The sequence below is a fragment of the Squalius cephalus genome, assembly GCF_949319135.1.
Source record: "Squalius cephalus genome assembly, chromosome: 23".
Lineage (NCBI taxonomy): Eukaryota > Metazoa > Chordata > Actinopteri > Cypriniformes > Leuciscidae > Squalius > Squalius cephalus.
Window position 1 is genome coordinate 10,319,625 of NC_137144.1, and position 20,968 is coordinate 10,340,592.

The 20,968-nt window shown below is 38.5% G+C and overlaps 1 protein-coding gene across 3 annotated transcripts in view; it reads right to left on the reverse strand.

Annotated features, from left to right (window-relative positions):
• Nucleotides 1-354: 354 nt before the first annotated feature.
• The window catches only part of abcc8 (ATP-binding cassette, sub-family C (CFTR/MRP), member 8), a 73,250-nt gene continuing 52,636 nt past the window's right edge, over nt 355-20,968 (reverse strand). For all 3 annotated transcript variants that reach the window (XM_079859955.1, XM_079859954.1, XM_079859956.1), the window contains 15 exons: nt 16,062-16,309; nt 13,453-13,619; nt 11,131-11,200; nt 10,855-11,012; nt 9,561-9,653; nt 9,326-9,428; nt 8,288-8,401; nt 8,079-8,199; nt 7,577-7,707; nt 4,931-5,009; nt 4,732-4,840; nt 4,290-4,393; nt 2,298-2,431; nt 784-846; nt 355-618 (listed from right to left, as the gene is read on the reverse strand). In XM_079859955.1, the coding sequence (XP_079716081.1) occupies nt 481-618; nt 784-846; nt 2,298-2,431; nt 4,290-4,393; nt 4,732-4,840; nt 4,931-5,009; nt 7,577-7,707; nt 8,079-8,199; nt 8,288-8,401; nt 9,326-9,428; nt 9,561-9,653; nt 10,855-11,012; nt 11,131-11,200; nt 13,453-13,619; nt 16,062-16,309 (1,832 nt within the window). In that variant the 3' untranslated portion in view covers nt 355-480. The remainder of the gene's footprint in view (nt 619-783; nt 847-2,297; nt 2,432-4,289; nt 4,394-4,731; nt 4,841-4,930; nt 5,010-7,576; nt 7,708-8,078; nt 8,200-8,287; nt 8,402-9,325; nt 9,429-9,560; nt 9,654-10,854; nt 11,013-11,130; nt 11,201-13,452; nt 13,620-16,061; nt 16,310-20,968) is intronic.

Below are 20,968 nucleotides of genomic sequence, written 5' to 3' on the forward strand. Positions count from 1 at the left end.
GTTTTATTGGGGATATGAAGTACATACTAGGTCCTAGATCACATAATTTTCACAAGTCACAACTTTTAAAACAGTATTTGTCTACTTAAAGCTTTTTCAGAAGTAAGTTTTGTTAGCTGAACAATCAATATGTTGCCTTGTTTTCATTCCGGTCATAAATTAAATAAGCCACAATCCTGACTAAGATATATACTTCAGTAATGTAAGGTTGTTAACTATACAAGTTGAACTATAAATATTTGTTTAAATTATAATATATAATATATCATTAATATATAATCTATATAAAAATCTGTATTTTTTTATATAATAAAAAAAATAATGAAAACGGAAAGATAAAAAAGGGCATACAGGTTGTTTAAATATTTTTTATTAATAAATGTTTTAAGATTTTATTTACAAATGTGATTATGATAAATACAGTTATAAATAATTTATAATTCATGGTACAAGTGCACTTTCAGTAGAGGGTCTCCGGGCTCATTTGTCGGCTCGCACGAACGACGCGAACACACTGTCCTCTTGATTCAGGAGAACCTCAGGTTTATCAAACTCCAGAATGACTCCTCTCTTCATCACAATCACCAGGTCTGCATTCAGGATGGTGTGCACACGATGCTGTGGAAAAACACACACACAGAATGATGTTAAATGGCTGAGAGCTTATTTGATCTGACTGAAATGCCTCTTAATCATTAAAAGCATTGAATCGTCGTCATGCTGTTGGGCTTTAACTACAGCTTCAAATATTAAAATCTGAAAGCAACATAATGGGCAACTTACGGCGATGGTGACCACAGTTCTGTCGGCGAAGGCAGTCATCACAACTTTCTGTAGAATGCTCTCCTATTAAAAAAAAAAGCATAATTAATATAATATAATATTTAATAAAATAAACTATAAACTTAACCTATTTAAAAAGAGCATTTTATTCTATTTATTCTATATATTAATTATATATTATATATATATATTTATATGTATTATATATTTATACATATCATTTCTATAATAAAAATGAAAATTTATAATTTCAAACATTTTACCTAATCTATTGTTATATATATATATATATATATATATATATATATATATATATATATATATATATATATATATATAATTACAGACAGACTTTTTAACCTAATCTATTAAAAAGGGCATTATATCATATTATATTATTTTAATAATTCAAATTTGTATTTTATATGTAATTTATTATTAGAAAAAATGCAGGAAAATGGCTAAATTAAATATAATTTACATATATTATAAAGTTAGAAATGATATAAATTGTATGTTATATTATTATTATATATAATAATTACATACAAATGTATATATAATTTCTAACTTTTTAACCTAATAATATATTCTTTTTAAATGCATTTCTCTAATTTAGTAGTTTGTATTAACAAATTATATTATTGTTATAACAATTTAAGTGAAGGATTTAATAAAAAAATTAACATGTATATTACTTTATATATTAGTGTTTAATGATAGCTTACATCAGGGGTTTTCAAAGTGTGGGGCTGTAGAGCTGGGCGACATGACAATAGAGATTTTTCTATGTAGTTTATCTGTATGTAAATATTTCAATGCAGCGCAGGACTGCCTAAACACGATAGAGCAGCAAAGGAACATGGGCGAATGAGAAGAAAGAGCGGGACGCACTTTTTAATAAGTTACAATAAACCGCGAGAGAGAACTTAATTCGGTACATGTGCTGAATTCAGTTCACTTTCACGGCTTATGTGTCAAAATGTCTGGTTATATCTAAAGTGAAATTAAACAGTTGAGCGAAATTTTCATTTCATTGGATCCATGCATAAGCTCTTAAAGTGACAGCAGCCTCATATAAGCCAGTCATTAATGTTAATCAAACCACAAAAAAAAAGAAAATCATTCACTGCTCTTGACTGAATATCTTCCATAGCGTTATTAAGAATCTGTGTATGTAATTTGACTTTGAAAACCTCTGGCTTCCATTCAAGCTGGCATGGCATTTTTATTTTGAATTCTTTATATCAGAAACACCAGTACTTTTCACACGGATGCTTTCCTTTCATTTTGAATCTATCACTGTGTGTCCATTCCTCTATGAAACCCAGCCAGTGCATTTAGCACAGCCACGGTTCATTTACTCCGGAGAGATGAAGGCGGAGGAGCAGTCGGAGGAGAAGGGTGTTTGAGAATAGTGTGAAGTGAATCGAGGTCGTGACCCCTGGGGGGTTTCCTTCTACCTCTTAGACTCTCTTACTCTCTATTGTACTTCTAAGCACACACACACACACCGTAGCCATGTCTATGGAAGCAGTGGCCTCGTCCATAATCAGAATACTGCTCTTCCGCACAAATGCGCGCGCCAGACAGAACAGCTGACGTTGCCCCTGGCTGAAGTTCTCCCCACCTTCGGTTATTATAGCATCTGAAAGCAAGGAAAGAGTATCATCAATCATATATTTAGATTTAGTTAAGATCTTAAATTAAATCTTAACCCTAAAAAGGCCTGTCCACACCAAGGATGGTAGCTATAACTATATAAATATAAAGTTTTAATAATCGTTCTAATTCTATGAGAATAGGGAAGTCCACACCGCAACCATAAAGATAACAACACAGAGGAAAATTATCGTTAGAATCACTTCCAGGATGATTTTCTGACCAGTTAATGAACAATAAAAACATTGAGAGCCAATCAGATTCCAAAAGACTTTAAAGGTGCCCTAGAATGTGAAATTGAATTTATCTTGGCATAGTTAAATAACAAGAGTTCAGTACATGGACATGACATACAGTGAGTCTCAAACACCATAGTTTTCTCTTTCTTATTTAAATCTCGTTTTTGAAAAACACCCCTGAAAAACAGGCGAATCTCCACATAACACCGACTGTGACGCAACAGTTGGGATCATTAATATGTACGCCTCCAAAAATTTGCATATGCCAGCCCATGTTCAATGCCAGGCGAAACTGCGCAGCCGAATCATCAGAAGTTCTGCAGGTGAAGAAACAAGCAGGAGGAGGATCATAGGGAAAATGGCAGATCTATCTATAATCTATCTATAATCGGATACCGCTACGGTTTAATTCGAAGTTGTTAGTTTGCTCTGTCCATTTCACCACGGACTGTTTTTCTAACCTGGAACAATATCAAGCACCCAGGCTTCTCTCGGCGTCTCAAACGGACGAAGGGGGCAATTTCAACTAACGTTATATTCCCGCAAGCGGTAAGTAGTGATTTTATTAACGATAATTTACACTGTGTTATCTAGATCCAGCGCGATATTGTTTTTTCCTCGAGAGACATCGTGGCTTGCAAACGAGCGAACGATGGCAGTTGCTCAGTGTTTGGATGTACAAATGAACACAAAAATATTTTTTTAGCTCCTTCATCCGAGCCTCTGAAGAACCAGTGGGTTATGTGAATTTCTGATGTGTAATTGTTCAAGTTCAGACAGATAATCTTTCTCTCAAAGTCGTTCAACACTGTTTATGCATCAGTAAATCGCGTTGCAGTGATAAGATCTTCATTCACGCGATCAACAGGCTGTCATCTGCTCAATGCTGGAATAATCTAAATACTTAAAAAAACTTCTCATGATTCGTTAATCCCGATAGCTGTAATAGTAAAAACGTATAAAAGCTGTAATAGTAAAAGTTTTCCAGATAGCTCTACATGTAATGCCAGATATTTCATATGCAAGCATGTCAGCCAATCACAGCAGAGGGCAACAACACTGAAGTCTCACAGCAGACACGCCCCCTCAAACAGAGTGTTCAAACCAGGGAATGAAATCAGGCTAGGAAATATGCCTTTTATTTCTAAATTATAACAAATTTTGATCTAAAAAACATACTAACATTATAAGGGCACCCCAGGAAACATTATAAAATAATAAAATAATCCATTCTACGGCACCTTTAAAGAGTTTGAGCATTTAAAGTGGCTATAATATGTGTTTGTCTAGACTTTCTAAACATTCAATAAACTGTTCCATTAAAAAAATATGACGGGGTTAAAGTTGTCATCATTTACTCGCCATTATATCATTCCAAACCCATACGAACACTGATCCCCATATAGACTTTCCTTATAGTGACATTTTTCATATATTTCAAATATCATCTTCAATGTTCCACAGAAGGAAAAAAATTATACTGTAGGTTTGGAATGATATGAGAGTGATTCGATTATGACAGAGTTTTAATCTTAGGCCGAACTATCCCTTTAACGTGATTTCTATCAGTCTCTAATCATGTTTTATCATGTTTAGGTGTCTTACCTAGTCCTCCAGGCAGGGTTTTAACTACTGGTTTGAGTTGTGCTATTTCTAACGCCTCCCACAACATGCTGTCTGTGGCCTTCATCTCTGGATCTAGATTAAAACTGAACACAAGAAAATCAGATCATATAGAACTTCTCTATCAATTCAGTTTGCCCCAGAAATCCTTCATCTCTACAGCCATACTTTTAAAAACACCGAAACGGGAGAAAAGCTATAGTAGATTCAGAGAGAAAACAGCATGCTCATTCATGCTTGTATGTCATCCATTCATAATGTAAATCTGGGGGATTTTGGCCTGTGAAATCACAACTCAAGTGTCAAATTCAAACTGATAATATTGAACAAAAGTATATTAGCTTTTGTATTGTAAATGAATAAAATGTCTAGGATATTGAGACAATTTTATTCACTCATGCAGTATTGGTTTCAAGAGACGCACCGGATGGTTCCGCTGAATAAGAAGGGATCTTGTAGAATAATAGAGAAGCGCGACCTCAGCGTCTGTAGAGGCATCTTTGCTATATCGATGTCATCAATGATTATTCGCCCTGTTGGAGTATAGAGACTTAATATCCATGCCACATATTATACTCTGTAAATTGAATGAAATTAGCTTGGCCTTGATAAAAAAGAGTCACCCTCAAACGTGTCCACCATCCGGAAAAAGGCCAATGAGAAAGATGACTTGCCACTTCCTGTTCTACCACAGATTCCAAGCTGTAACAGATCAACACAAAGTAAAGGGTTTATGGGTAACCTTTAACAATATGTAATCAAAATAATTGCCTGTGTGTGTGTATATAGAGGGTATGCATTGACGTCACTTTCCCTCCAGGACACGCCCCCTCAGTCAGACTGAGTGGCAAAACATCTTGCAACATAACTGGCTTTAATAGGGGAAACTGTAGTTTGACTCGACTCGACTCGAGGGAGTTGGACTCGAAAGTGATCCTCACAACTCACCAAAGAGGTGGTCCATGGACACTGACACGAGGCCAGATCTCAGCTTTTCTGTCATTTTTATGTACCTGATTTTGACCCCCGGGAAATACAAGCAAAGCCTGTGAATGCTTTACCTGCTAGACAACACTATAAATACAATATAGGTAGATCTATATCTGTATCTATATCCCAGCCCTAAAACTTGTTAAAGCACTAAGGCATTAAACATAAAATTGTGACTTTCTGTAAAGCTGCTTGGTAATGATGTGTAATCTAAAGCGCACATCAAGTCATACATCTGACTTGACGCTTGGTCGTACTTCAAGACATGATGCTTGAAACTGACGCGTGAAAGTCAACGCTGGCACCTTGGAACCCATTTCAAGGTTTGCGTTCTCGAGCCACCAGGCACCGTTATTGTGCAAATGAGCAGGCCAGAGTGCATTAAGGGTAAATAACTAATAATCTTTGCAACCGAAGTAAATCAATCAAAACTAACTTTAGCTGGACAATAACTTTATTCTAGAGCTGCTGTAAAGCCAAAACAATCTCTGTTACTTTAATTTCCAATTATCACTGTAAAGCTGCTTTGAAACAATCTATATTGTTAAAAGCGCTATATAAATGAAGGTGACTTGACAACTTGATGAGGACATAAATGGAAATTCTGGTTGTTCCAATATATTTTGTAGAAACTCAGCTGTCGCCGCTAGGCAGACCATAGAGGCTTTCGCACTGGAGGAACCTTTCATAGAACTATTGGCGGAAGTACCTGGATTTTGGCGTATTCGCACCGCAGGAACTAGGAACGATTTTAGTTCTAGGAACTCCTTTGGAGGAACTAATTTAGCTCCTACTTCAGAGTCGGCTCTAAACCAGCACTATAGGAACTACCCGTGACATTAGTGAACGCTGATTGGCCAAACGCACGCGAAACACCAACACCCGCCATTTAAAAAAAAAGCTTTGTAAACACACAGATTACAGCCTATATATTTACTCCAGACACTAACTCTACGAACATGGAAAACAGTGTAAAGGTTAAGAGGCCCATCTATCACTAAGGAGAAAATCCAATGCAACTTTGAGGGGACCAAGCAAAACATGATTATGTATTTCTGCTCAGCTAGCAACACTGGACATCAACCACACGGCATACGCTAATACCTTTTCATATACTGTCTACTTTCTATGTAACAGTTCTATCTAATAACATATTAGACAGGACTGTTAGACAGATCATAAACCAATGAACACGGAGAAGGCGAGCACTGTGATCAGGTTCTGGCTCTGGGATTCTCAGCGCCGTCAAAATAAAAGTCACTACAACAGCGCTGCTTACGTCACTTCAGAGTTCCTACTGGCGGTGCAAATGCAACCAGGAAAACGTTCCTATGGGAACCATTAGTTCTCGGGGAACAACCCTGGTGGCTAGTTCCTAGAACAACCCGGTGCGAAAGCCCCTTATATGGAGTTCCGTGCAGTATCTATCTATACTTGCTTTGTTAGGTAAACTTGGTTTGTCCTACATTATCCAGCCATGGTCGCAGTTATGTTGCCAAGTAAGTCATGTTTCTGGATCAACATCTTTTGTTGATCCTGGAAGAACATTCCTGTTAGAAAACATAGTCCTAACTCTATCCCTACCCCTAAACATAACCCTACTCATAACTTAACCCTACGATAGATGAATAAGAATGGTGTAGAAGCCCCTAACTCTTGTTCTAAGCCTAAACTTGACATAAACTGTAAACTTGTCCCTCAAATCTGATTGGTTGTTTGGAATGTTGTTCCAGGATTAACAAAGATATTGAACCAGGAACATGTAAAATCAAGTTCACCATCCAACCATAGCCCCTTTGTAGAACACAAGGCTCATTTTTTCACTGAACACTGACAAATACTTTACAGTTATACAAAATACAAGATGGTAAATATTTAATTGATGAGTTGTCAATATTTGGCCTAGGGTATGATTTTTACCTAACAATTCAACATTCAACATAAAAAAACGGTGACCGCAAATCCATGTTGCGCTGCCTGGATTCCAGTTGTTTCTGCGAATGGCAGTGATCTGGGGTTTTAGGGATTCTGTAGCTTTCAGCAACCTGTAAAAAGATAGCTCATTTCTTGTTGAATCTATTTGTATAGTCAATCGCACAGCTCTTTTGAGGCATTCGCGCTTAACACCATCACTGCCACTCAGTCATTTTGCCACTCAGTGGGTGTGACCGCAGTGACTCCGCCTACTGTGCATACCCTCTTTATATTTAAATAAGTTGAATATCATTATTTAACTTTCTTAAGAAAATGTACTTTCTTAAATATATGTATAATTGTACCTTTTGTCCTGGGCTGATGTGAGCATTGACCTGTTTGAGGACAGGCTTCAGGGTGCTGTCGTACCTCACGCTCAGATTCTGGATCTGAATCTCACCCCGCTGAGGCCAACCTTCTGGAAGCTGAGACGCGGCTGAGAGAGAAACATTTAACCAAAGAGATAAGAGGCGTACGATATACAGAGAAAGATGGACAGAATGTGAGAACACAGGAAAAGAAGTAGACAGATCTACTATATCCAATGTTTAAATCAAGTCAAGTCACCTTTATTTATATAGCGCTTTTAACAATATGGATTGTTTCAAAGCAGCTTTACAGTGATACTAGGAAATTAAAGTAACAGATTGTTTTGGCTTTACAGCAGCTCTAGAATAAAGTTATTATCCAGCTAAAGTTAGTTTTGATTGATTCACTTACGTAGCAAAGATCATTAATTATTTACCTAGGGGCCGCTAACACGACACCGCTCTAACAGAAAACCTTCATGCGTTTACTGATACTCACACAGCAGACCCTCGTAGTTTTCAGGTTCTGTCCTCAGCAGAGCTTTTATTCTCTTCACAGCTCCCAGCTGCACCTCCATGTCTGCCAGATTACGCACCATCCAGTTCAGGTAGTTGGACACCTGAGAGATAAAATACAGTAACAGAAGTTGTCCAATATTGCTGAAGATCAGCATGTAGAAAGTTAGATGTATGTGTGTGTGGTCTTGCCATGAGGGCGTATGTGAGTCCCAGCCCCACCAGCCCAGTGGACAGATGATTGTATTGGGAGTTTGTGATGGAGGCCACAGCTGCTGTTAGGACAATAAAAGCCCCAATGTACTCCTGCACAAGAGATACAATAGTATAACCATTACTGTTGAGTCGTTCAAGAAGTAACATCTATTTTTGCTAGTATTTAATCAAATAAAAAATTGTTTAACTGAAACAAACAGAACCAACTCTACAGATGTCACATATAAGGGGCTTTCGCACAGGGTAGTTCTAGGAACTAGCCACCAGGGTGGTTCCCCGAGAACTAATGGTTCCCTTAGGGACATTTTCCTGGTTGCTTTCGCACCGCCAGTAGGAACTCTGAAGTGACGTAAGCAGCGCTTGTTGATGTGACTTATTTTGACGGCGCTGAGAAAGCCAGCCAGAGCCTGAGCACACAGTGCTCGTATTCTCTGTGTTCATTAGTTTACGATCTGTCTAACAGTCCTGTCTAATATGTTATTAGATAGAACTGTTGTACATAGAAAGTAGACAGTATATGAAAATGTATTAGCGTATGCCGTGTGGTTGATGTCCAGTGTTGCTAGCTGAGGAGAAATACATAATCATGTTTCTCTTGGTCCCCTCAAAGTTGCGTTGGATTTTCTTCTAAGCCTAAGGGTTAAAAGGCTGATCTATCACTGTTTTCAATGTTCGTAGAGTTAGTTTGTGAAGTAAATGTATAGGAAATAATCTGTGTGTTTACACAGATTTTTTAAAAATGGCATGTGTTGGTGTTTTGCGTGCGTTCGGCCAATCAGCGTTCACTAAAGTCACTGGTAGTTCCTATAGTGCTGGTTTAGACACTACTCTGAAGTAGGAGCTAAAGTAAAGTAGTTCCTCCAAAAGGAGTTCCTAGAACTAAAATCGTTCCTAGTTCCTGCGGTGCAAACGCCAAAAAACGGGTACTTCCGCCAATAGTTCTAGGAACTATGAAAAGGTTACTCCAGTGTGAAAGCCCCTATAGTAACTGACTTGAGTGGCTTATAAACTCACCATTCGAACCTCCAGCCAGCGGTTCGCCGCTGTGAGGAAGAGAGAGGCCATGTTATTGGCATCTGTGAACTCTAGAAGTCTCTGTCTGAATCTAGGCTCATACCTAAGAGGGAAAATACAAGAAGAATATGTTTAATACATTTGTATGTCTTTTTTAGCAGATGCTCCCATCCAGAGTGACTGCCACGGTCAACAGATGAGCAAATAAAGCACTCAAACCCATCATTTTGCCCACCTGAAGGCTCTGATGGTTGTGAGCCCCTCTACTGTCTCAGAGAAGTGTGAAAGCAGAGGAAGCTGTGTGCTGTCTTCAAGCTGCTGGAGATCTCTGGAAATACAAGCACACTGGTCACTTACTCTAAACATCTCAATAAAAAATAAAATTCTCTCATCATCTACTCACCCTCATGCTATAACCAAAGGACATGTCTTTTGGTGATGGCATTGGGAAAGGACACGTTGTTCAGATAAATACAAACATTTTTTAGGGGAAAAAAAGACCTCTTAAGTCTATATGGAGTGAAACAATAGATGAGTGTTAAAAAAAATGATTTGACGTGTAAAATAACGAATAAAATAAATAATCATGTTAGCTGACGCCTTCGCAAAAACGTCAGCTGGAGTCTATTGCAGATATAGATATTCATACATGCATCTAACTATGGTTGTAGATGCACAGTCAACTTGCTCTCGAGTGTTGAGGGACCCTGCTTTGAACATTCCAATATGTATAGATTATGTATAGCAGCCCATAGAAACGTCTAATAATGAGGCATCTATGTATATATTTCTATGGTTCAAGCACCTGAGCTAAGAACAAACTGATTTGCAACGGTCCATTGGTCTCGACAATTGTCGCATCTGCTGTAGACACAGTGTCAGAGCTCTCTGAGTTGTTTATGCTCATTATTATTGTAATGTTACATTTTTTGAGACATGAGTTAATGCAGACTCTGCTCTGGCTGTGTGTGTTCATGTGTTTTGAAGACGCTCTGAAGTGAGGGTGGGATCTTATGCTTTCAAAGCTAACTTGCTATTGTTATATATTCTATATATATATACATACTACAAACCATTACTTCTAGCTAACTGTTGTAAAAAAGTATAGAGTATTCATATTTTAGTTGTTTCGTTTCAGAAACCACTGGGGTTGTAGGTAGTACCGTCATGATGGTTGTTTGTGCTGTTTTGACCGTCAACTTTTGAGAGTCCATTGACTTGCATCATATAGACACACAGATGGATTATAATTCAAAAAATCTTTGTTTGTGTTCATCTGAAGAAAGTAAATCATTCGTCTGGGTTGTGGGAGGGTGAGTAAATGATTAGAGAATTTTCATTTTTGGGTGAAGTATCTCTTAGTATCGAGAATAAATTTGTAGCTATAAAGGCATATTTCTTACTATACAACATAAAACAAATCTGGACAAAAAGTTGCGATGTAGTAATGGAGAAGTATATGCAATACTGTGGTTGCCATGGAGATGTAAATGTCTTCAGATAAGTGATAAATTAATCGGATTGGTTACTTTGAAGCGACTCTGAAGTATTTCTGGATGAAGTAGCAGGTGATGGCCAGTGGTGCTAGTACAATGAGGAAAACCGGCGTGACGTATGAGATCACACCCAGAGCTGACACACACAGCAGCGTGGAGCGACTCAAACACTCCAGGGTAGCGGGAATGTGCTGAAACATAAATAGATAGAAATAAAAATCTAATACTAAATGCTGTGTTTGATAATCACCAAGTGAGTAATACTGCAACACACAAACATTTTATGATTTGGGTATCGTAACATCCTACCTGATCTATCGTATTGGTATCGGAAGAGAAACGGTTTAATATGCTTCCTAAAGGAGTCGTTTCAAAGAGCCTGGAAAAAGAAAGAGGGAACAATTTGAGGAAAATTTCAATCTATTTCAAAGGTTAAATCACTTGACTCAAAGAAATAAAGGCTACTCTGCAAAAAAAAAAAAAAAACATCCTCTCACTTTCAAATGCTTTTTCCCCTCAGCAAATGTCTTATTATGTGTAAATATTTCATAAAAAGATTCAACAACTGAGACAAATGGAACAGATTTCAAAAGCATTTGACGAACACAAATGGAACAATGAGTCCCTGAACAGAGCAGTCAGTATCTGTTGTGGCCAGAAGCTGCTTTCAGTCCTACAGTGCATCTCATCTTAATGAACTGAGCCAGATTTGCCAGTTTATGCTGTGAAATGTTACTCCACTCTTGCAAGTTCTCGAACACATCTGGGACATATGGTTACACGTGGTTTGGCACTGCAAGGACGATCAGCTGTCCTTGTCTCCCTGTAGCACTGTCTTAGGCGTCTTAAGGGGCTTTCACACAGAAGGAGCGTTTTCATAGTTCCTAAAACTACTGGCGGAAGCACCCACTTTTTGGCGTTTTCACACTGCAGGAACTCAGAACGAATTTAGTTATAGGAACGCCTTTTGGAAGAACTAAATTAGCTCCTACTTCAGAGAAGTGTCTAAGCAAGTGGGAACCTTCTGGTCTCTCTTGAAACCAACACGGAAGTGACTTAAACTGAAATTAATCGACTGGCCGCTAGAGACAGGCTCCAAAAGAGAGTCAATCCCAGGGGTTAATATGCCCAACTTTACAAAAAAAAAAAAAAAAAAAAAAGAAAGTTTACAGCCTGGTACAAAAAGTGGTTTTGGTCTGTAGCTAATTTTGCCCTTCATGACAACTGTGAAGGGGGTGAATTTTTTTATAACTCATCCGTTTAAATTGTATTAAGCCTTAAAGGGGTGGTTGATTATGATTTTACTTTTTTAACTTTAGTTAGTGTGTAATTTTGCTGTTTGAGATGTATACAACATCTGCAAAGCTACAATGCTAAAAGTTCAAAGCAAAGGGAGATAATGGCTTTTCAAGAAATCGCTTTTTAAGGACTATAACAAACAGCTGGTTGGGACTACAGGACATTCCTCCTGGGTTGACATCACAAACCCTAAAATTTACATAAATCCCGCCCCCTGAACACGATTTATAGATTATCAAGACAGAAAATGCTAATCAATGACTAGAAGATAACTACACATAAGCTACATAAATTCATCAACTAACCATTCAGAAACGTCCTGTTGCTTCTACATGTTGTCACCTCTTCTTGAATCTCTCCATTATTGTCTGATTCCAGTTTGAACATAAAAGGCTAAAAGTTTTTGAAAATTTCAGTGCATGTCTGTGTGAGGTAAAAGGACACAAGCTGTTGAAGCTCCGTCCTCTGTGCCAGGAGCAGCAGCTCATTTGTATTTAAAGGGACAGACACAAAGTGGTGCGTTTTTTGCTCACCCTCAAAAATTGACAATTTTAACATGCTATATAAAAATATCTGTGGGGTATTTTGAGCTAAAACTTCACATACACACTCTTGGGACATCAAAGACTTATTTTACGTCTTGTGAATAGGTAGGGTTCAGCACAATAGGACTATGGCAAGTTCATGCAGGTGATCAGGAACCCTGAGCATCTTTCTCCTAGTGTTTTTCAATAGAAAGGTCTCTTTAAATGTCCTAAATTATTGGAATTGTGACTTTGTCTACTGCCTGTAAACGGTTAGTGTCTAAGGGACTGTTCTACAGGTGCGTGAGCAAAAATCGTTTATGGTTTTTTAAACGAGCATGAAAAACATTAAACACTTTCCAATAAAGATCTGTAAAGCTTATTTGGATTATACAAAATTATCTTTCAAATACAGTATCCTGAAAAAAGGACGTTTCTTTTTTTTGCTGAGTTTAGTTCACCCAAAGAGTATTTTGTCTTCTGTGAAATGAAAATGAAATTATACTTTTTTGTTCTATAGGAGTTTGCGAGCTGCAGTTCCCATCCACTTCCACTGTACAGTATGTTAAAGAGCAACTTAGGACATTTAGCTAAATATCTCTTTTGGCATTCCACACAAAATATATTTACACAGGCAAAGAGCAATAAAACAAGACATGTTCACATACATAAACTCTCTCTCTCCTATGCAAACACTGGCCGCCCACCTTGTATTTAATACATACCCACACACACGCATAACAAATTATACACAACATTCCATAATATTCCACATAAACACTTGATGATATGAAGGTTTAAGATGTACCTCATTGGGGCGAGAATAATATTACTGAGTAGACTGTGGTGCAGTTCTTTGGCCACCCGCAAGCCTGTCCACTCCACGGCCACTGATGTGGCCAGACACAACACGATACCCAGACAGCACAGCAAACTGAACACCAGCAGGTGTGACGAGTGACTGAAACCAACGACCTGTGGGGAGAACAATGGCGACACTTAAAAAAACACCAACTCACTTGGTACATAGTTCATGAGTTGAAAGATTGAATATTTCTATGCACAGGAAGGGTTGGCAAGCAATTCTATCATGCTGATCTCACTCTAACACATGTTGTCATGGTTATACTTTCATAACAGTGCAATAGCTGCCTATTTTAAGCATTTATTTGCCAATATTATTGTTGCAGCCTGTCACAGTATTGTTGCAGAACGATAGCTATAACAATAACTATATTAACGGCCACAGCAACAGATAATAATGTTTTGCACATGCTGCAGTTTTGTCATCTGACACTTTAAATGCTCAAGCTATTTAAATTCAGGTGGATTCTGATTGGCTGTCAATGTTTTTATCGTTTATCAGCTAACGTCCAACAATATGGTTTCTCATGTCGTTATCTCTTCCACGCTTTCATAGAATTATTATGATTATTAAAACTTTATAGTTATCGTTAGAGTTATCGTCTGTGGGGTGAACGAGCCTTAAGTGTACTTAAGTGACTCTGCAAAAAATCCATAACACTTCTAGCAGGCAAATCATTTCAATCACACAGGAAGACTGAGGTTTTTCTGACTAATTCTAATGTATGTACTGCAACCCTCCAAATGCTAATCGTAAACCCTGAAAAAATAACAAAGTGAAAGAAAATCAATCTGGCAATCAAGGTGGCTAAAAGGCTATTCATTACCATAGAACTCCAGCAGAGAACATCAATAATGTGAACCAACTCAAAAACATAACTAATTAGTGGAAGTCTAAATCAGGGGTAAAGTCTACTTTACATTCTGTGTGACGGCAAAGACGGCTGCTTAAAATGCGTTGAGCAATTATCTGAGCAGTAATTGAGCAGTATTGATCGGAAAAAACTGGTTTGTGAAAATGCGGAAAATATGTTGATAAGATGTCTTGTAGTGTCTCTGCTAAAGAGGAGCATGCGGAGTGGATAAAATTAGATTTTTTTGCACTTATTGCACAGAGCAGCTGTGTGTGGAGAGGATATTTAAACAAAACATTTGAGCTGGACCTGTGCGTCTATAAGAAAGATGGAGATCTGTGGCCTCATTTTATAACCATTACGTACGCACAGAGGAGTCCTAATCATAAATGCAGTGCATGTTCACAATAACAGTTTAAATAAATAAAAGAATGGTTTACACTATGTTTTACATCTGATATACAGTACACATTTAGAATAAATATGCCATTCTCATTAATGGAGTTAAGCACTTAAATTACACTTAAATTACCGAGAAGTTACAACATTTTTTATATTCTAATAAATAAAAATATTTGTAGTGGATGCAATGCTTTTGAACACTTTTCCTGTGTTTCAATGTTTTAACCACACCGAGGATTGCTTAGCGCATGATAATAGGAGAAATAATATTTTCGTGAATATAATGATCAATAATGCATAATTAGGCCTATCTGTTTCCATTAAAAATACTATTTGGCCAGTGGAAAAGATTGATATGTATTTTATACTATTTGATGTATTTATTCAAAAACAAGACAAAGGTAGGCTGCTAAATGATTTTTAGTAATGTAATGTGAAGGCACATCCGTATCTCATATGAATATGGATGAATATGCATATGCAAATGATATGTAGATGAGGATATGCATAGTAAAACTAGGCGTTGTAAGCTCCATATATGGTTATTTCAGGGAAGAGATGGGGTGGAGACGCATGTGCGCAAAATCTTCCGCTGACTGGGATTTATAAAGGGAATTTTGCACAGGTTCTGGGGTACGCAAGGATTTATAGGTCTGAATGTTTTTTTGCCATACGCCATTTTTGGCTTTCGGGAGCACTACACTTTTAGTAAGGATCCTACGCACAGTTTTATAAATGAGACCCCTGGGTTCTGCAAAGTAGCAAAATTTTAACAATCTGACTGACTCAAGGTGAGGTTTACTAAATAAACTACCTTGCCTCTAACTCTGAACAACTGGATTCTAGTCTCACTGTGTTATCTGAGCTGTCACAGCACATACTAGCTTAAGGCTGAGCTCTCCACAACATGCACTTCCTCAGAGGCAGGGTGGTCTATTAATAAAATGAAGTGTTTGTATCTGGCTCTTAACACCTTCTCTTGTTTTTTCCTATGTTCCATTCAACATTGATGTGCCTCCTGTAAATATAAAATATCAATATTCAATCAACAATATTTATCATGGATCATTTTAAAAATCAACCCAAGCAACCAATGAAATCATACATCTAAGCTATCCGAGGTCGGTGAACTGCCTCTTCAGCAGGTGCAAACCATAAATTATGTAAATTGATGGCTAAATCATTCAAGAGGGCATCCATATGCAGAGTTTAGCCAACCACCCACAATGCAACAGTTTTAGCCACTTTTTCAGAAAGTGTATCAAGTTCACATGTATGTATAACCGTCTAACTTTACCTGCACTAGGGAGCAGTTGTGTGCAGCTGCATCAATTTTGGCTGCGATGACTTTGGAAGTCCAGTGAGCGAGCCAGTAGTCGATGGCCACCAAAAGGGAGTGTTTGATGAGCTGGGATAGCAGGAGCAGGAGAAGCAGGAGGAGGCCTGCAGAGCTCAGGTACGTCCCACAGGATCTCCAGGGAATGGTCGCTCTTTGCCTCATCACTTGAGACAGGTTATCTTCATCATCGCTCTCCACAGACTCTTCTATAGATATGAAAAGAAAACAGATAGATAGATAGATAGATAGATAGATAGATAGATAGATAGAAACATAGACATGAACAGATATATATATAGAAACATAGACATGAACAGAGACTGGATGGATGGATGGATGGACGGACTGGTTGTGTAACATACAAAACATGTCAACTTGTCCCATCTATATAAAATATCCTTGTCCCAAGAACACAATTCAACCTTTTGAACATGTGCAAACTTAAATGTGGAGAGCACACCCCACTTGCTCTAAATTTAAAAAGAAGCGTCACACTGGCATTTTAAGAACACAAGTGTAGGTGGATAGAAAAAGAAGGGAGAGATACTGAAATAAGGAATAAACATGAGAATAACAACTGTAAAGCCCAGCCAAACACTTGCACCAAGCCAAGAATACCCTTGAGTGGCAGAGCAGTAATGCTGTGCGTGTGTATATATATAATGTTTAGGTCAGTAGAAGAGCATTTACACGCATTAGCACTCAGCACAATCTCAGTGCTGAAGAGACAGAACCATTCCCACATTCATTATTCAGTCATTCCAGCATGGTCTGCTCCGTCAGCAGATGTTAAATACTTCTGCTCACTCTACCACGCTACAATTAAAATCAACAATGCTTAGCAAACAAATCAAGTGTATTATGATAGCCAGCAAGGAGGTCTATAATAGTAAAATTACCATGCACTGAGAATACAACATATGAGGAAGACATTTACTTTTTCAGGCAAAGCACGGGGTCTATTATTTTGTCAGTCATTGTAGTGAGAAGGCTAACCTAACAATATAGCTCCAGTACTAGAGCATATTGACATTTGGCCAACTGCCACATTACTGGCACTTGTCTGCCATCTAGAGAATAATCAATTATGAAGGCGAGGGGGTGTAGAAATATAGAACAACTTTGGCCTTGGTGGGTAAAGCTTATACTGCAGTAGGTCAGGCCGTTGCATGCCTGCATACTATGTCCATCTTGCAGGCATACAAGGCCGACCTGCTAAGAGACCTTGATGAAGGCGAGGGGGGTGGGCCCAGATGCTATTAAAAAACTGCGCCAGGCCACGGATTTGTCTCTCCGGGCCACCAAGGAGACGACCAGTGCCATCTGTCATTCTATGGCAGCCCTGGTGGTCACGGAGAGGCATTTCTGGTTAAATCTTTCTGGTTTTAAGGAGAAGGAAAAAGCATTTCTTCTGGAAGCCCCGCTTTCAATTCGTCTACGCTGTCACCTCAGTCATCGAGAGGTTTCAGGAGGCGAAGAAGCAAGAGGTACCTCCCTTGCCGAACTCAGGTCTCAGGGGCTTTTGGATGGGAGCAGCCCCAGATGCGTATAAGATCCTTATACAGGGTGCAGGGGGTCGGGGTGGCACTTTCAGCCAAAGCCTTCTAGTGGCCTTCACTTCGGCTAAGTGGTCCTGACTGATACCAGTGGTTTCAGGCATTTGAAGGCAGGCCCCTCTGGAGGAAGTGATTTACACCTCATCATACAGTACCCACTTCTCCTCTGTGCTCGCAGGGGACCGTTCTGCCAACCCTGCCACCCTTGATGCTTTGGGGCGCAGCAGTTTCCAGCGAGTTCAGGTCTCAGTGTCTGACCAGAGACATTGCGGCACTCGGAGACTCGCCCCCTCCAAGGAGGGTTTTAGAGAAGCCAGTTTGGCTGTTCCCTGCCAGTTATCCTATTCAGGGCGCCGAGCTGACTACTCTAAATACACCAGAGACCAGTTTTTTGGGACCGCTTCCCTTTGTAGACCATCTGGCAGCATGGAAACTTCTGCCAAATCTGTCTCAGTGGGTCATGCAGACAATTGGATGACTAGTAATTTCCTACCACTTAATTCTGAAAAAACAGAAGTTTTAATTATTAGACCAAAATCCTCTGCATGTACTGTAATAACCCAGAATACTGTCTAACACTTGATGGCTGCTCTGTCAAGTTTTCGTCATCAGTTAGGAACCTGGGTATACTCTGTAATACCAATCTTTCATTTGAAAGCCACATTTCTAGCATCTGTAAATCCACATTTTTCCATCTTAAAAATCTATCCAAATTATTACATGCTCTCAATGACAAATGCAGAAAAGTTATTTCATGCGTTTATGACCTCAAGGCTAGATTATTGTAATGCTCTACTGGGTGGTTGCCCTGCACGCTTAATAAACAAACTCCAGCTGGTACAAAACGCAGCAGCTCGAGTTCTTACCAGAACCAGGAAGTATGACCATATTAGCCCCATTCTGTCAACACTGCATTTGCTCCCTATTAAAAATTGCATACATTTTAAAATCTTGCTAATTATTTACAAAGTACTAAATGGTTTAGCTGCCCAGTTCTTGAGCGAGCTCTTAACATATAGTCCTTCACGTCTATTGTGATCTCAAAATTCTGGCCAGTTGATAGTACCTAGAATATCAAAATCATATGAAGGCAGTAGATAATTTTCCTATTTAGCACCCAAATCTGAACTGTCTTCCTGGCCTTGTTCAGGAAGCAAACATTCTGTCAGTTTAAATCTAGACCAAAAACACATCTCTTTAACCTAGCATGCACAAAGTATTGTTAAGCTGCATAAATTAGGTCAACTGGAACCAGGAACACTTCCCATAACACCTAATGTACTTGTTACATTGTATGAAGAATTGCATCTAGTACCTGGATGGGAGACCTCCTGGGAAAACTAGGTTGCTGCTGGAAGAGGTGTTAGTGAGGCCACTAGGGGGTGTTCACCTTGTGGGTCCTAACGCCCAAGTATAGTGATGGGGACACTGTACTGTCAAAGAGCACTGCATTGTATGAATTAAAAACACACTAATATTTATTAAAACTACAAAAGCTATTCAGTCAAGAGCAGTGAATGATTTTTCTCCTTGTCTTTTGTTGTTAGATTAACATTAATGACACAGACAGTAGCAGGTTTATTAGGCCCTTTGAGAGCTAATGCACAGATCCAATATATTGATACACATTCTTTTTAATATAAAATATGTCTCTTTGTTACTCATACGCCCATGTTTCTAAACATAGTGAGGAGGAGTTGCTTCGAGAAGGTGAACATCTAGAAACCAACCAGAGCTAAGGATATACCCCAGTTACCAAACACGATACGATCACATTTTAAAATGTCAACAAGTTATCCTGGTGCTGAGAACAACAAAAACACCATAACTAAACAGCTGTGGTCCTATTTTCTGTACCTGGGTAACCAACTCTGCTCCAGGATGGCTACCATCCTGCAGAGTTAAGCTCCAACCCTAATCAAAAATACCTGAAACAGATAATTAGGATTATATGAAAATTACAGGTTTATTGGAGCAGGGTTGCCACTGGAGTCTGCAGGAAGGTATGTTGCTCTGTCCCACTGGGAAGGAGAATTATGTGAGGATCTTATTTCTTAATTACAGCTTCATTACAACGCTAAATTCCAAGACCAGGGGTCTCATTAATAAAACTGTGCGTAGGATCCTTACTAAAAATGTATGTGCGCCCGAAAGCCAAAAATGCCGTACGCCAAAAAATATTCAGACTTATAAAACCGTACGTACGCCAGAACCTGCGCAAAATTCCCTTTATAAATCCCAGTCAGCGAAATATTGTGCGCACATACATCTCCTCCCCGAAATAACCATATATGGAGCTTACAACGCCTAGTTTTACTATGCATATCATCATCTGCATATCATTTGCATATGCATATTCGTTTTTCTCAATCTTTTCCACTGGCTAAATAGTATTTTTAACTGATTTTAATTTTTTATGGAAACAGATAGGCCTTGTTGTGCATTATTTGCACAGAAATATTTTCTTATACAATCTGCTGTTATCATGATAAGCAATTCTCTCTGTAGTTAAATCGTTAAAACACAACATGCCACAGTAAAAGTGTTCAAAAGCATTGCATCCACTACAAATATTTATATTTATTGAACATATATTCTTTTTGTAACTTCTCAGTTATGATTTCATGTAATTTAAGTGTTTAACTCCATTAATGAGAATGGCAGATTTAATCGAAATGTTTATATCAGAAGTAAAACATAGTTTAAATCATTCTTTTTATTTATTTAAACTGTTATTGTGAACATGCATTGTATTTATGATTAGGACTCATATGGTGTCACCAAACTGCTCCGTCTCCAAAATATTCGTACGCATGGGTCAGAGTTTGCGTGCAGGTGCGCAAATTTTCCCGTACGCCTCTTTCAGGGCCTGTTTTGTGCGTACGCAACGGTTATAAATGAGGCCCCAGGGACCTCAGCCATCTGTCAGTGGACCCTGGACTTCCTGACAGATGGTGAGGGTGGGCATCCAAACATCTTGGCATAGACCATTCACATCAACAGCTTGGTCAGGAATGCACAGCAATGACTATACTATCTCAGGAGCCTGAGTAAGTTCAAGATGCCACCCCAGGAGATCCTTTCCAGGTGGACTTGAGAAAACAATCACACAAGTCTTCAAAAGCAGAGAGTGCTACAATCAGATAATTTAACTTTTTTTTTCAATGCTGCAGTCAGCAAATGACTACAAAGAGGAACAAGTGGGTACTACCCTCGTGTCACCCAGATGTTTATTGAAGATTTATGAGGATTCCTACCAGGGGCTTACATGGTTAACAATGCCTAACCAATTGCCCTTTTTTGCAGATA